General features: G+C 39.4%; 1 protein-coding gene across 1 annotated transcript; it reads right to left on the reverse strand.

The window, feature by feature from the left end:
- Nucleotides 1-245: 245 nt before the first annotated feature.
- slc2a11l (solute carrier family 2 member 11, like) lies at nucleotides 246-15752 on the reverse strand. Its single transcript, NM_001080016.1, is given in 12 exon segments — nucleotides 246-1083; nucleotides 2005-2132; nucleotides 2239-2314; nucleotides 6318-6419; nucleotides 6538-6648; nucleotides 7739-7929; nucleotides 11851-11999; nucleotides 13114-13243; nucleotides 13338-13462; nucleotides 15148-15308; nucleotides 15556-15654; nucleotides 15724-15752. Coding segments are annotated over 12 exon segments (1515 nt in total). The 5' UTR covers nucleotides 15748-15752; the 3' UTR covers nucleotides 246-864.
- Nucleotides 15753-16606: the final 854 nt, after the last annotated feature.

Below are 16606 nucleotides of genomic sequence, written 5' to 3' on the forward strand. Positions count from 1 at the left end.
GCACTTATTTTAGTTAAAGTGTGACTATGATTTAAGAAATTGTTACCATAACTAATTTGCTTCCACATTGTAATTAAATTGTGTGCACTATATAATTAATTGCTCTCTTGTTTTAACTACAAGGGGGAAAATATTACAATATTTCATATATTACAATTTTGTGAAATGTCATGCACAGGGCTCTAACACAATAATAACCCAATGTCACCAAAACAGATTATACCTATTCATCACAGAAAGAAGTGTTTTACAAGTAAAAGTATTAGTCTTTATTTGTGTTTTAGACACATGTATAATATAATTCAATCACTTTATCTTATGCTTAAAATCATTCATGACAAAAAAACACAATCAGCATTTAAACATTAAACTAACCTTTCTTCCAAAATTCACGAGACTCACCCAAACATGGACGAGTTATGAGAGATGCTGCTTTGCTTAGTCATTTTGGCGAAGTCCACTTTTAACTTGATAATTCTTTGGTGTGGCAAGAGGTCAACACACACCTCTGAGCACTCAACCGATACTCAGGCCTTACTAATCACTTTACAGATCCATCCGAGCAACAGCGTCAATACAACTATTGCTCCACAACAACTGTATCAGGCCAAACCTGAACCCGACATCACAAAGTACACATTTATTGATTCATCATTCAGCTCCCCTCTAATTGAAATTGAATTTTGAGTTTAGAAAAGGGATGTGGATTACATTGTAACACCTGATATCCTCCAACATGACACAAACAAACCACATTTCCTTCAGAAATCAAGGATTATTGGGTGGAAAAGGCCCTTTTTTTTTTAGCTGTTGCTAATTTTAGTGGTTTCTAAATTTAACTACAGGACTGATTTTGTAGTGGTGCTAAAGTTTAGTACATTTGGTGGACTGTATGTCGTTGATGAGTATTGAGCTCATTTTAGACTGTAATGAGTGTCTACGTTTCTGGTGCATTTTCTTAAAGTCCTCTGTGATCTCCAGAACAGTTTTATTCTTGGTTTCAGGCACGTGGAACCACACAAAAACACCAGAGAAGAAGCAAAACACGAAAAACACAAGGAAGCAGAAATAATCCAAATGCTCCTGTAAAATTGAGAAACAGATTAGAATGAACTGACAGTGTATACAAGTTTCAAAGATATCATTTTGTATTCATAATTATAGGATGTATACTGACATCTAGCGGCACGGATGTAGGCAAAAGTACATTTACAATTACTGTGAAAATAAAATGCCTGGTTCACATCAAGCCATAATTAATTTACTCCACAAGCGAAATTGTTGGATAACAAGATGAGTAACCAAATAAGGTGACCCCCTTCAAATTTAACAGTTTTTTTAGAAGACTAGTAATATGAGTAGGATAGCATGCATGTATATCATTGAAAATTATATTTTTATACTGTGTATAACATAACAAAATATTAAACAATAACAAGTGTGGATGTTTCCCAGAGATGGGTTGTGGGTGGAGGGGCATCCGCTGCGTAGAACCATGCTGGATAAGTTGGCGTTTCATTTCGCTGTGGCGACCCCGGATTAATAAAGGGACTCAGCCGACAAGAATATAAATGAATGAATTTGCTATTATTATATTTGTTGGTTTATTGTTGCCCTTGATCTCCATTTTTTAAGAGTGTTTTTTAATAAAACTAAAATGTCCAGTTTGACTCAAACTTAAGGTCTTTAATTTCTATTGGTTGTGCATTGATGTTTATATGGATTAAAAACTATTGAGTCAATTAACAAAATTACTTGTTGAGCAATTAGGTGACGCCTTAGTCAAAGTAATTAGAACTATTTTTTAAATACAATTATAATTATGTACTTAGCAATTAATTACTTCTCTGATTGTAATACATTAAGAGTGTCCTGATAATACATCACAAACACAGGCTTTATATTAAGCGTTCCCAATAGTTTTCATTTTGGATTCCCCTAATTCACCTTTAGGATCAAAAAAGTGTCATAAAGCCATGACATTATTATGGTGGAACAACTCACCACAATGAGAGGAAATAACATGCCCACTAGGAAGAGTCCGATCCAGTTGAGGACACAGGCAACCACAAATGCTGGTGGTTTGTAGGACTGTGTAAAAATCTCACCAGGAAGTGGTGCTGTCACTCCAGCTATGAAGGAGGAAATCCACAATAATGCTGAGACCAACATGACACAAACCAGAGATGCACTCTCTCAGTATGTATAAAATTACAGGAGAAATATGTGTGGATGTACCTGGTCCACTAGAGAAGAAGAAGATGTATATGAAAACGAGGACCATGCTGCAATATGGCATCCAGGACACAAAATCCTATAACAGAACCGGACAAATCCGATCTCAGGAACAGTCTGCATGTTTTTTAATAACAGTTTACGCAGTTTTGGTTAATTTAAAGTTCTTCATTTTCATGTAGCTCACTGGATTATTGATGAATAACTTACCAAACATTTTAATTTTTTTATTGTCTTTGTTTATTCACCACACTTTTTAGACTTATTTTCTCCTCTTTCAGTCTCACAGAGCACTAATCAAGTGAATTTAAAAGACAAAGTACATAATTTATATCAAATGCAAGTTATTTTTTTGACACCGGAAATTTATTTAACTACGTTTACTATATTATATTTGTATGATACTCTTTTTCATATTTGATATTTGATGGGTTCAGTCCCTATTAAAAAAAGATTTAAAGCTGACGAGACCATTTATATAAACTTATATTATACTTTTATGTTTTTTTATATATATATTTTTGGTGATACTTGATACTTGCAGCCCCCCTTTTAGTTTAATTAAGCTATATGATAAAAATTAATATTTACCCAATCTTAAATTACAATCAAGTACTCCTCCATGAACCGGCACTTCTCCATGAACTGCCACCTTATCGTGATGGAGGGGTTTGAGTGATTTTAAGAGCTATGTTGTTGGGGGCTAATGCCGCTGGTAGTGTATGAGCATAAAAACATTGAGGACCATCAATGGTTTATGTCACCATTATGGCACAGCTGGGGTACATATGCAAGTGTCTGGTGGTCGGGTTTTATCCCAATGGTTTCCGGTTGGGCTCAGTCCGAAGGAGCAACATGGAACCATCCTCCTCCAGGCCCACCATCAGCAGAGGGAGCTGTAAAGTGCCAGTGCATTGTGGAACGGGTGGTGGTCAAAGGTTAGGACCATAACAACCTGATCGTCAGGCCAGAAACTGGCTCTTGGGACACTGAATGTCACCTCACTGGGAGGGAAAGAGCCTGAACTTGTGCACGAGGCTGAAAGTTATCAACCAGAGATAGTCGAGCTTACCTCCATGCACAGCATGGGCTTTGGAACTTAAATTCTTGAGAAGAGCTAGACTTTCTTGGACACTCAGGTAAGGAGAGGGGCAAAGCTGTTAACTGATCACCAGCTGATGGTGAGTTGGATCTGCTGGCAGAAGGGAAAACTGGACAGACCTGGCAGGCCCAAATGTATTGGGAGGGTCTTCTAGGAATGTCTGGCTGAAGCACAAGTCCCGAGTCCTCAAAAGTCCACAAGTCCTCCGCAAGAGTTTTCAACAGGTCCCGAGGGAAGCTGGAGACACTGAGACCGAGTAGTCCACATTCTCAGACTCCATTGTTATTGACATCTCTACAATATCGCATGGAGGTAGGGGACAATACCTCTGGACCAGGCAACTGGTGTGGTTTTTCTCATTTTTAAGAAGGTGGACTTGAAACTGGTGTTTTAAAACTATAGGGGAATCCCACTCCTCAACTTACCTGGAAAAGTCTATTCCAGGGTACTAGAGACGAGGAGCCGATGGTTGAACCTCAGATCCATGTGGAACAGTGCCGATTTTGACCAGGCCGTGGTACACTAGACCAACTCTAAAAGCTCACCAGGGTGATCGAGGGTTCATGGGGCTACGCCCAACCAGCTCAATAGACACCAACCGGTCGGAGTTGGAGAAGGCATTTGATTGTGTCCCTCGTGGCATTCTGTGGTAAGTGCTCTGGTAGTATGGGGTCAAAGGTGCTCTGTTAAGGGCTGTCTGGTCTGCAGGAGTTTGGCTCAAATTGCCAGCAATAAGTCAGACTTGTTTCCAGTGCATGTTGGACTCTGGCAGAATTTTGTTTATCATTTTTATGGACAGAACTTTTATGCATAGCCTTGTGCCAGGTAGGTTTGGTTGGGGGACCACAGGATTTCATCATTGTTATTTGCAATTGATGTTGTTCTGTTAACTTCATCAGACATAGATCTTCAGCATGCACCGGAGCAGCATGCACTCGGAGCTGCCGAGTGTGATGTGACTGGGATAAAAATCAGCACCTCCAAGTCTGAAGCCATGGTGCTTCTTTGGAAAAAGTGAGAAGTTGGAGAAAAGTCCTTATGCCATGTGAAGTATCTTGGGATTTTATGGTAAAAAAGCAGCTGAGCTGAAAGACAAAGCTCTTTATTTACCGGCCAATCTACGTTCCTACTCTATGGTCATGAACTTTGAGTCATGCCCGAAAGGACAAGATCTCAAATACAAGCGGCTGAAATAATGTTGCTTCACAGGTTGGCAGGGCGCACCCTTATTGACAGGGTGAGGAGCTCTGTCACTTGGAGTAGAGCCATTGCTCCTCCACATCCAGAAAAGCTAGCTGAAGTGGCTTGGGGATCTGTTTTAAATGTTTCCTGGATACCTATCCCGGCATGTCCCAATAGTAGGAGGCCTCTGGGAAGACCCAGCACACGCTGAAGAGACTATGTCTCTCGGCTGGCCTGGGAACACCTCAAGATCCCCCCAGTGGAGCTCGAGGAAGTGTCTGGGAAGAGGGAAGTCTGGGGTTCTCTCCTGAGACTGCTAAAATCTTAAATCGTAAATTACTCATTTACTAATGCTTCACTAGTCACAAGTTTCTTTTTTCTTTTTGTGGAGCACAGAAGATGGAAAAATGCTGGATACCTGTAACCACGAACTTCCATAGTTTTTGTTCCCCTTCAGTCTGGGAACTCCAAAGCCATGTCAGTACGACACATTCCGGAGAGTTGCTAAATGACCAGTCATTCTGAAGAGTAAGAAAACGGGCCAATGAATGCCTATGAATTTGCAGAGCACAGCTCTCACAAGTGCTGCCGACTACAACCAGTTGAGTATGAAGCAATCACCTGTAGGAGACCAAGCCGGGCTTTTTGAGTTTAAGAAAAGCTCATTATAAATAAAATGTATTATTATTATTATTATTTTATCATTAAAAAAATTAAACATTCAGTTCACTATGGCGGGGAGACAAAGCATTTCTGTTCCCGCCTTTGGGGAACACCGGTTACAACCGTAAACAGGACGTTCCCCTTCAGATCAGGAACTCCAATGCTGCGTCGATATGACACTTTGGGCAAAGTGTATGGAATTCGCCACAGTAACTGGACCTCACGATGAAAGGGCGCAGCCCTCCAACATCCCCAGGCCCTTACTTACCAGAATATGGAATTTTTAGATTAAAATTTATGGGGTTCATATGAGTTGTACATAGATGGATGTAAATTCGGGGATTTTGGAATATGACAGTACATTGGGAAGCATACTATTCCCAAAGGGGTAGGACGCTGTGGAGGCCCCCTGCTACCAAAACTGGGGAGACCTGGTGGCAATATGGACACAAAACCAGCCCTAACTAAGGGGAGCACTACATATAATAAGATGGTTAGCTTGTAGGGAAAACATGGGTTCACCTGAGAAAGGGGAACTGTAGCATGGCTGTAATTGGCAGCACTTTCGGGAGCTCCACTCTGTCAATTCATAGGCATTAATTGGCTCGTTTTCTTACTCTTTAGAATGATTGGTCATCTAGCAATTTCTTCCAATGGTTACCGGTTTCCAACATTCTTCAGAATTAATTTTCTTGGTAAACAGAATAGAAACTTTAAATGAAACTTCAAGTTTCAACTTCAAATTCAACAGTGAAAATGTTTTTGTTATTATGAACAAGTACATTTTCAGTCTGTTGCTAACAAAATTCTGTAGAATTATAATAATACTTTTATATATTACATTTATGCACAAGTTGTACTTTAATGATGTTTTTTTTTTGGTATTTGGTAAAGCTGCAGTCATTATATGAAAAGATAATAACCAATGCTTTTAGAGAACTATCCTTTTAAATGCGGCACCTACTCAAATTTGTATGTAAGAAGCAGCACCCCTCTTGTTAATAATTTAATAATTCACCATATACACAAACTATAACCTGCCATCTCATTTAATAATTAACTACTGAACATACAGTACATACTCAGGAAAGTATTATGCAATAAAATGATGAAACTGGAATAGAAACTGTCAGACCTGAAGGTAAAGTGTGAGTGTGAGAAGAGCGAGTGAGGCGGCCATGCAGATGTAACCCCTAAAGAGAAGCAATCTCTTCCCTGTACTCTCAATGATAAGCACCTTGAAAAAAAATATAAAAAAAGAAAGGTGTAAACAACAAGCAGAAGGGTCCTTTAAACCAGGTGACATCCTGCTTTTGTGCTTAGATGAAATATTGGAGTGGTAAAGTGCAACTCACGCAGGCGATAGAGGTGGAGACTTCACACAGGCCTGTCCCAAGAGCAGCATAGCGCAAGTTCTCCTTTGCAATACCAGCAGCTTGAAAGACATCAAATGAATACAGATAGACCTGCAAAAAAAGAGATTATACCAGTAATATGGAAAACAATACCTTTAAAATGTGAAAAACTTATTGACAACATTTTCTTTGTGCATTTTTTACAGAAACATTCTACTTTTCTTTTGGAAACAGGCATATTTAAAGTTAACCTGTTAAGTTTTACTATTCTTTAAAGTCATTTAGCCAATCTCCAGATCACTTTTAGCTGAGCTTAGCTTCATTGAATCAGATTAGTTTATTAACGTCTCTCTCAAAAAATTCTAATTATTTTAAACAAGACTTAATTGTATTAGATAACTGTAATAAACAATTCACTGTAATAGAGCCTATACTAATGCACTTGACAGGATGTAAACAAACACTTCCTGCTGGTCTCATTAAATGTTCAAAAATATCACGGTCTGGGAGAAGACAGGTAGAAATAGATGTGGATAAACCTAAAGTTCACACACTGGTGCACCATTGAAACACCACACACGATTTATGTTTTAGCAGACAGAGTTTACAACTTGTGCTGTACTTGAACTTTCAGATCAGTGCAGTGACTGCATTTGAACCAATCAGTTTAGTATAGTAGCTTTGTAAGAAATGTTTGGTTTTGCCACTTTTTTTGCCTTTATTAACAGTACAGTAGTAGAAGTTGGACAGGAAGCCAAGTTAACTAGAAAGACGGGGACATGATTGAAAAAGATTAATGAGCTGCATTTAAACTTGGGACGCCCAAAACACAGTGTCGCTACATGTCAGCACACTAAGCTATAAGGCTAACAGTGCCAACAAAAATACTTTTTTAAAAAAGATTTCAAGATTAAATTTTTGCAAATGAATATGGAAAACTAAAGAATAATTTAGTCCAAAGATTAAGACTAAAGCTAAAATTTACCTTGCTTTGAATGAGCTGATTGATTAAAATGATGACAAATACCTTCTTGATAACGAAGAATAGAAGGATTTAATGTGTTTTTCCGTTCTGTGTCATCAAGCTCATTTCCAGAACAGACTGTGACATATGGCTTTGTGTTTTCACAAAGTAAGTACTCTTAGTTCAATCGTTTTTTTTATATCAACCAGGTATGTTGGTGTTGTTGTTGTAACTCACAGCATTGATGCCGCAAAGTTGCAAAGTAATGAATGTGACGATGATGGTAAACAGCTGCCAGCGAACATTGTGGTCCAGGAAAAGGTCCATGAGTCTGTGGATCTTTACACCCTTCAGGGCGGCATGTTCAGCCAACATCTCCTCCATCTCTGGTCCAGGGTCCCGTTCAGTTCCCCATAGCCTGCGCAGAGCTGAGCAAGAGCAACATCTTTGGTATTGGCAAAAATAATAAATGGTTTCAGAAATTCAGATCCTCTTCAAATCGGGAACAAAGACGTGGTGTCTAAAGAGACACTTTTGGTGGATTGCTAGATGACCAATCCCTCTAAAGAGTAAGAAAACAGGCGAATGAATATCTATGATTTGGCAGAGCACAGTTCCCACAGATGCTGCCAATTAATCAGGCGAGTGTATTTGGCTTCAGAAGTCTCAAACAGCAGCTGAAAAGACTATCTGCAGAGCTGTCTTCCAGAGAGAAAGCTGGGCTTCTACATCCAGCACGGGTGTCAACACTAGCAGCTCCTGTCCCATTGGGGCGTTTTGCTGGGTATCTAATAGAGCAGTTTTAATAAGGAGCGAATTTCCCCTAAAAGAGCAACACTGTTGAGCAATGCTTATGTTTAAAGATATCATTCCGGCTGTGCATTTCTGGTGCTGCGGTTTCCTCTCCCCAGATGTTTGGCACGATAACTGCATCACATGTCTAGGGGTCCAGCGTGTGAATGCAAAAGGGTGCACCAACGCTGCTCTTCCAAGCAAATCGGTTTACACTTGGGCGGCCAGAGGATTACAGTGGGGGCTAATCCATCCCCTCGGTTTCCACGGACCCCTCCCTTCTCTGCAGTACACTCAATCTAAGCTTCAAGGGAGTGTAATGGTTCATTTTCCAGGATGGCCACACTCCTGCTTAATGACACCAGAGATCAGATGTCCATCATGACATCAGAGGGTGGGCTGTCATTCTCTGATGACAGTTAGGGCCCGCTTCTTCCCTCTGGGGTTGACAGCTAGGTCTCAGACCTGGAATCTGACATGATGGCCATGCTTTCCTAGGCTGCTTTGGAGGTAGGACTGGAAGTGATTTCCCACCAATGGATTGACTAGATGAGTGCTAAGTGGGGGCTAATAAGTGGTGCAAACCCACTAAGCCTCCTGTCCCCTTCTTCCCGAAGTGCACAGTGAGCTCACGCAGGCATGGAAGGTACCTTTCTCTGCTCAGTCCTCATGTGTTTCCTCCCTCACCACTCTTGATGGTGGGGTGACTAGAGGGTATGAAGCTATCCCCCAGGTAGAGTGCACTATTGCGGTCAACTTTTGCCCGCAGTGTACATCCACTCGAAGGGGTCAGCCAAAGCTCCCTTCCAAAGCGTGTAGGTTATTTGAGTCTCTCACAGCCAAAGACTACACTGCTGCAGGCCAGGCCATTTCAGCTCTGCATGAAGCAACCCTGAGATGGGCCACCTAGAGAAAAGTTGCTATTTCCCAGTGGAGGGCCAGGGAATTCCATCACAGAACATCAAGCTGTTGGCCAACTGGCCAGCGTAGACCAAATTGTTAGAAAAGAGCAGATTTTCTTCTCTCCATACTTTATCTTGCTCAAAAAGATCAGTGGGTTACAGCCAATTCTGGACCTGCACATTAGAACTGTTATCTGCACAAAATGCCATTAAGGATGCTTAGACATCATCTGGTGTATCCATCCTTGGGATGGGTTTGCAGAAATAGGATATGTATGTTTATGTCTTCATTTTTCTATGCCACTGGCCATTTCTCTAGTATGTGTTCGAAGAACGAGCATGACATTACATGCATGACTTCGGGTAAACCAGGAGAAGAACAAGGCCTTCCCCCTGCAGAGCATCTCTTGTCTCTAGATGGAGCTGGGCTCAATCTCTATGTCAGCATACCTTACCAAAGAGCACACTAGGCTGGCACTGTCCTGTCTGAAACCATTTTAGAGGAATACAGTGGTCACATTGAAACATTTTTTAAAGGTTCCAGGGACATATGGAATCTGCACCTGCATCACGCTGCCTCCTATTGCTTTATATGAGACCACTTCAGATTGGGTTCCCATAGGTTGACCTGTTTGCTTCCCACAAAAATGCCTATTGCCTGTTGTTTTATTTCCAGACCAAGACCCCTCTCGGCACGGATGCGCTAACTCACACTCCTTGCAATGTCCCCTCCCTGGCAAATTCCCCTGAGGAGTCTTTTCTTAGGGATGGAGCACCCTCTGACAACCGTGACTAGACCTCTGGAAGCTCCACGTGTGGTCCATAGACGGAGTCTGAAAGACATAGGTGACCTACCAGCTTCCATGGTTACCAGCATCACTCAGGCCCTCTAAGAGGCATGCCTAAGCCCTGGGGTGGAGAAATTCATTTGAGCCACTCGATTTAGTGTCTCTAAAAATTCTGTGCCTAAAGACAGCTCTGCTGGTCACATTACATTGGATAGGGTTTGGAGGCATTTTTGGTCAGCGAATTGTGCCTGGAATTCGAGCCGGCCTATTTAAATGTTGTCTTGAGTCCTTGGCTTGGCTATCTGCACAAGGTTCCTACCATGCTCTTTTGAAATCAGGTAGTAAGCAATGCAAGCATTGTCTGCGAAGAAGGCAGATCCAGACTTTTCACTGCTGTGTCCCGTTTACATTCTGCACTTTAATGTGGACTGCACACAGAATATGATATCTTCTGAACAGCTCTTTGTCTGTTACAGAGGTCAGCTGAAGGGAAGTGCCAGAGCAAGCCGTGTCCCCCAGGAGTGAGAGAGCCTACCCTGGGGCGTTAGCACATGACAATGTGTAGAGCTGAGGTTTGAACAACACCTAATACATGCACAAGATTCTATAATATTCAGGTGGAACTGGTTTCCTTTTGATTACTGTGTGATTCCAATCAATCCTGGGTTATTCCCGTTCCTAACCCAGAGATGTGTATGCTTATTCTGCTCTGCTTAGTGAGTTCTACATCTGGCGAACCCTAGTAAGTTCCTCAGAGACCCCCAGCACCCAACTTGGTGAAGGAGCCGGTAGCTTGCCCCAGTACAATGTCTGGTATGCCTGCTTGGTCTACCCACGTGCTGGGTATTGGTGCTAGCTTTTCGTGATCCCCGTTGGCGATCCTATATGCCTCACTCAGCCAGGGGCAGTTGCCCTTTGTCAGGCAGACCCGCGTCTTCCCTATTCGCTAACCAGCTGATCACATGTTGTGTTCCTCCCGGATAGGGGTAGCCTGTATGCTTATAATGTCACCAAGTCTCCCCTTTGAGTAGCAGGTGGCCCCTGTAGCATCCTTCCGCTTTGGGAATGGCACACTTTTACAACATACTTTCATATTCCAAAATCCTTAGTCTATAATTAGCTAAGGAGAAAGACATTGTACAATTTCCTGAATTCTAAATTATTACTATATTCTGATGATTAAAGGGCCTGTGGACGTTGGAAGGTTGAACTTTTGGTGATGCTTGTGCAATCATGCCATGCTCGGCAAACTGCTTACCAAATGTATCAACAGCTCAGCTGCTATGTTGTTTTCCATACACACTCTCAAAAGTGTCTCTTTAGACATAGTAGTTCCCGATCTGAAGCGGATCATTCTGGTTATGTCTGTAACCTACGTTCCCTGAAGGAAGGAATGGAGACATGGTATCTCCATCACCACAGAAGTTGTGTGTCCTTCAGTGATTTAAAAATCCTTGCTTGCTCTAATGTAGGTGTTGGCTATATACTCCCCTGATTAATTGGCAGCACCTTCAAGAGCTGCACTCTGCCAACTCGAAGGCACTCATTGGTCTATTTTCTTACTCTTACCTTCCAGTTCTTGCAGATCCTTTATCCATTAGTTATAGGAACTATGAAAATGGTTCTCTATATTTGAATAGTTCAATAGTTCATGGTTGGTAAAAATTCCTGCATATAGTGAAAGTTGTGATAATATTATTTGTTTCTATTTAGATTAAATATTGTCAGTATAAAGATTTTACTTTACAAGACCAACGCAAATACTATTCCTTCAAGCCATGGCATATTTTGAACATATGATTTCATGAATCTTGTATCAAATATCAACGTATGCGTAAATGTCAAAGACAGTGTCTGTGGTTCTGACCCGTCTCACAGCCGTGTTTGTCTGCCTTCTCAAGCAGCAGGTACCGCGGGGACTCAGGGAGAAAGGGCAGAGTCAGTAGCTGCAGGAGCCCAGCCGCACCACTGAAAGCCAGCAGCCAAATCCAGCCCTGCTCAGTGCCTAACACCTCACTGACACACAAACAAACACACACATACACACACACACACACACACACACACACACAAACACACTAAAATCCCACATTTACATTGTTCAAATAAGCATTCATAAGGATAACACACACACAGCGAATTTAACAGAAAGATAAACCTGCTGTTAATAAAGTGATAAACACTTTAATGTATATATTTTTTCTTCAGTTGAACACAAAAGAAGATATTCTGAAGAATGTTGTAAAGTCATTGACTGTTAAAAAAGTAGAGTTTGAGAGTGATCCATGGGTTTGTGTCTTCAAGGCCTGATTACTGCAATTTTCTTTATAAGGGAGTAATTCAATCTAAAATAAATAGACTTCAGATGGTTTAAATGTCAAATTTGACCATATTTCTCCCATACTATAATCTCTCCACTGGTTACCAGTTCAGTATAGAATTGGGTTCAAAATTTTATTGTTTGTTTTTAAATCACTGAGTATCTGAATATCTCTACAAGTCTTGATAGTTGAGCAGTGATATTGGCGCCAATAGCAAAGTGGTTAAGTGTGCCAACATATAGCCCTGAGGTGCCCACGACGACCAGGGTTTAATTTTGATCATGTTCCCCTCTCTCTGCTCCCCACTGTCCTGTCTCAACTCTACTGTCCTACTAGTCTTCCAGTCTCCCTTCGATGAGTCTCTTTAAAACATTTAAAAACAAACTAACTACTAAGACTTTTAACTGTCTATAAATTATACTAAATTGTCATTAATCAATGTTTTTCTACACTTTTGAACTTTTAAATGCACTGTGGTCATCTATATACATTTTATTTATTTATTTATTTTTTCCTTAAGTTTTGTACATCCACCTAATTTTGTTAAAATTAAAGTTACTTCATTCATCTTGTCCCAACACAATTAGTTGTGTGGAATAGAGTGTATAAATAAATTGTATTCGTTTTTTTTTTATTTGACAGTATTTTTTTCTACTATGGATGTCAATGGCTTACCAACATTCTTTTAAATATCTTCTTTTGTGTTCAACCGAAAAACAAACCCATACAAGTTTGGAACTAAATGAGTCAGAATAAATGGTGACTAAATGTTATAACTGGATTGATTACATTCCCTTGTGATGACCCACCTGATCCCAAGCAGCTGGCCGGAAAACTTCCCCAATGAGACAAAAGAGGCCACAGACACGCCAACCATCCCACGCAGCCTTTTGGGGGCGCACTCCAAGATATACATTGTGTGGACAGTCAGACTCACACCTGCATAAACATCAGTAATGTAGGCGATACCGAAAAGTGGCATTTAATAATAATAATAATAATAATAATAATAAAACAAGTTTTTCCAACATACCAGCGTTTATGCCGTACAGCACACGCGCCACCATGATCATCTCAAACGAGAGCGCAGTTTTACTGAACAGCATGAGGATGGCTCCACTGATTGCCAAAACATTGTTCAAAAGCAGAGTCGTCTTCCTATGGAGGATTAAAAACATACGTCACTCTCTATAAAATATCTAGACTAATCTGGACAATTTTCTAACTGTGATGAACTTCTGATAAACGGTTTTAAGATTCAACTGCTATTAAATATGTTGCATTCGGAGTCAGAATCTCTGTCCATGCTATTATGTTGCCAAATAATTGACATGCAAGTCAATTGACACCAAACCAAGTCAAGTTTAGAGCACAGAGTTTAATTAAATGGCTGCAATGTCATTCATTTTTGTCCTGCAAATTTTAAATCAACAACAACAGAAACAGAAGGGATGTTAAACCTACAAATTACAGGCAACCAGAAAACTAAGAGCTAAAGTACATTGACATTGCTGTGTTGGCTGATGGGTAAAGCTAAACACTGTTTAACATATAACTATGGATAAAAATGTTAACAATTTTTGTGAAATGCAGGTTTGAGCACAATGTCACACACACGCATTCATTTAACAAAGCTAAGGTCAAAGTCACTCACTTTTTGGTAAGAGTCTTCCGTAATATGGTAACCAACCCTAAATTCATTCAGCCATTCTGTTTCAGAATTATTGTTGTTTTTATTATTAATATTATTCTTAAACTATTTTAGCACTGCTGGTTGGGTTACAGAACAGAAGTGACGAACGTTATGATAGATGGTTTAAAGAAATCTCACGGTCTGTTTGTTTCCACCCCTAGAATTATTTCAAATCAATTCTAGAATTGAAAGATCACATGCTAAGAACGCTCAATATCTAAAGATGCTTCTGAAAATGCAGAAAAAATGCTCAATGATCAATGTCTGTACCTACAGCAGTATATCACTGTTCAAGTGGTAATATCTGTTTTTTGCTTGTTTGTTAAAAGAAAATAATAGTTTTATTTGGCAACCATAGATTATATTGATTTATGATTACAGATTTTTCTGACTTTTATAATATTACAAATGTTTTTATTTTATTTTAAATAAATGCTATTAAGCACAATTCAAAGCATTTTGAGAAAACTAAATAAAAATCTAAAATAAATAAATATCCACAGCTATATGGCACACTTTTTTTATTATTAAGAATAATAATTGGAAATTGTCCTTAAACACAGTACCAGCATGTTACAATCATTTATGATGAATCATGTGACATTAAAGACTTAAAGTTATGTCCACTTAATGTTATGTCCACTTAACATTTACAGAACACAATAATATTTAGGAGTATACTTCAACATATTAGTTTGTTTCTATACTGTATACTGTTTTAAATAAATGCATCTTTAGGAAAGCTTTTAAAACAAACTAACAAACAAATATTATTTAATTTAAAATTATCATGCTGACCACAAACATAGGTATTATCACGATTACTCTAAATGTATAGGTTTTTAAGTAGTAAAGGTAAAGGTATAGGTTTGTAAATATTTTTTGGAAATCTGTTATGGTTTGTTTTTATAATTCTTGGAGTCTCTTGGTCATCATTCACTTCATTGTATGAAAGGGAACAGCATGAACAATTAGCTAAATATCTTCTTTTACTTGTTTTAAAATGTGCATATATATAAACGTTAGGTATAACCTCCTTTCTTTAATGTTTCAACTGTTTTCATCCAAAATATTGTACCACCTCTCAATCACACACTATGTGCCAATGCCTTGACTTAAGACTTCTGCTATATAGATACACTACCATTACCTTCCATACATGCCAGCCACACGTCCAGCATACAGTGTCCCGGCCAACCCTCCGATGCTATAAATGGACACAATGAAAGACCAGATGAGGGACAGTTGCCAGGGCTCCAGGGAGTGTCCATAGCGCTGCTGGCAGGTGCTGTTCACCAGCTCTTTAATGAACTAGCAACATAAGCACAAGTCTCAGCTGATTGTGTCATTCATTTCATTTTATTAAACCACAGCACTTTGTAAGCACCAACCCAGAATCCCTGATATGGACTGAGTATTTATACATTTTACAAATATGTTTTTTAAAAGAAGTGGCAGAAATGCATTTAATTCATTCTGATTACCTCCAATCCCACTAATTTTAGACACTAAATCACCACAAGATTTTTTTTTTTACCAAAAAAACAATGGTACTTACGGGTGACGGGGAGTTCAGGACAGAAATATTGAAGCCGTATTGGAAGGTCCCTCCAATTCCTGCAATGAGAATGGCTGCAACGAGTACAGGACTTTTTGTCTGGAAAAAAAGAGAGACTTTTGTGAAAACTGAATAATGTAACATGTAATTTTATAGTTGTGATGGTACCAGTTGTCGTAAAGCCCCAGTCATTGTATGTGTCAGTGAAGTGCTGCTCTACTGTATGAAGTCTGAGTGAAGAAAAGAGGAAAGATGACAAAGCAAAAACAGTAATGCCTGACATACAGTTGATGTGTAACTTTTCATGCTTGGATGAGTTTTTGATGACATAATAGGGTAAAATGTACAAGCTGAGTTTATCTTCACACGTCTCTCGAGTACTGTGAATGAAAGCAGATTAATTGTGACAAAAATTAGTAAAGCTAAAAATAGAGCAGTCTCCACAGCTTATGAAGTGACAGTTTACAAATAAAACTGAGCTCCAACACTTTTCCACTTTCCACCAAGATAAATAAAACAGCAATCGATTGATAATTTGTCTTCACAGATAAAGTGACCTGGCTGTTAATTCACAATGTCAATGGGCTATATGCACATGGATTTTTAATTTTCAGTCAGCCAGCTAAAGTGCTCCTGGTGAACTGTTGTGCCATTACAAAATTGCTGCAATTAAGATGTGATTTCTTTAAAAATCTTCACTGCCTGATTGATATTTGATATAAAGTGGGTCTCAGACTGGACAAGAAGCACTGCATTGAGTTCTATTTTTCCATGCCATGACTTTATGGAAATTTATTTTACCCCAGTATTTTCAATGAAGTTTCTGCACTACCCTCCTGCTAGTGACAGTGCTTTCATTTACATGTTTTTCTATGTTATTTTATGCTTGAATAACTAAATGAACATTTAACATTGCATTTAATTACATTACAACGTCAATGCTGTTAAACGAACCATATAAAATTGAAAATATTCACATAAACCTTTCACCAGAAGTTTATCGTTGGCTGAAAAACCTAGATGTGCATATAGTCCATTTGAAAGCCAAATC

The sequence above is a fragment of the Danio rerio genome, chromosome 10 (genome assembly GCF_052040795.2).
Source record: "Danio rerio strain M-AB ecotype USA chromosome 10, GRCz13ab, whole genome shotgun sequence".
NCBI lineage: Eukaryota > Metazoa > Chordata > Actinopteri > Cypriniformes > Danionidae > Danio > Danio rerio.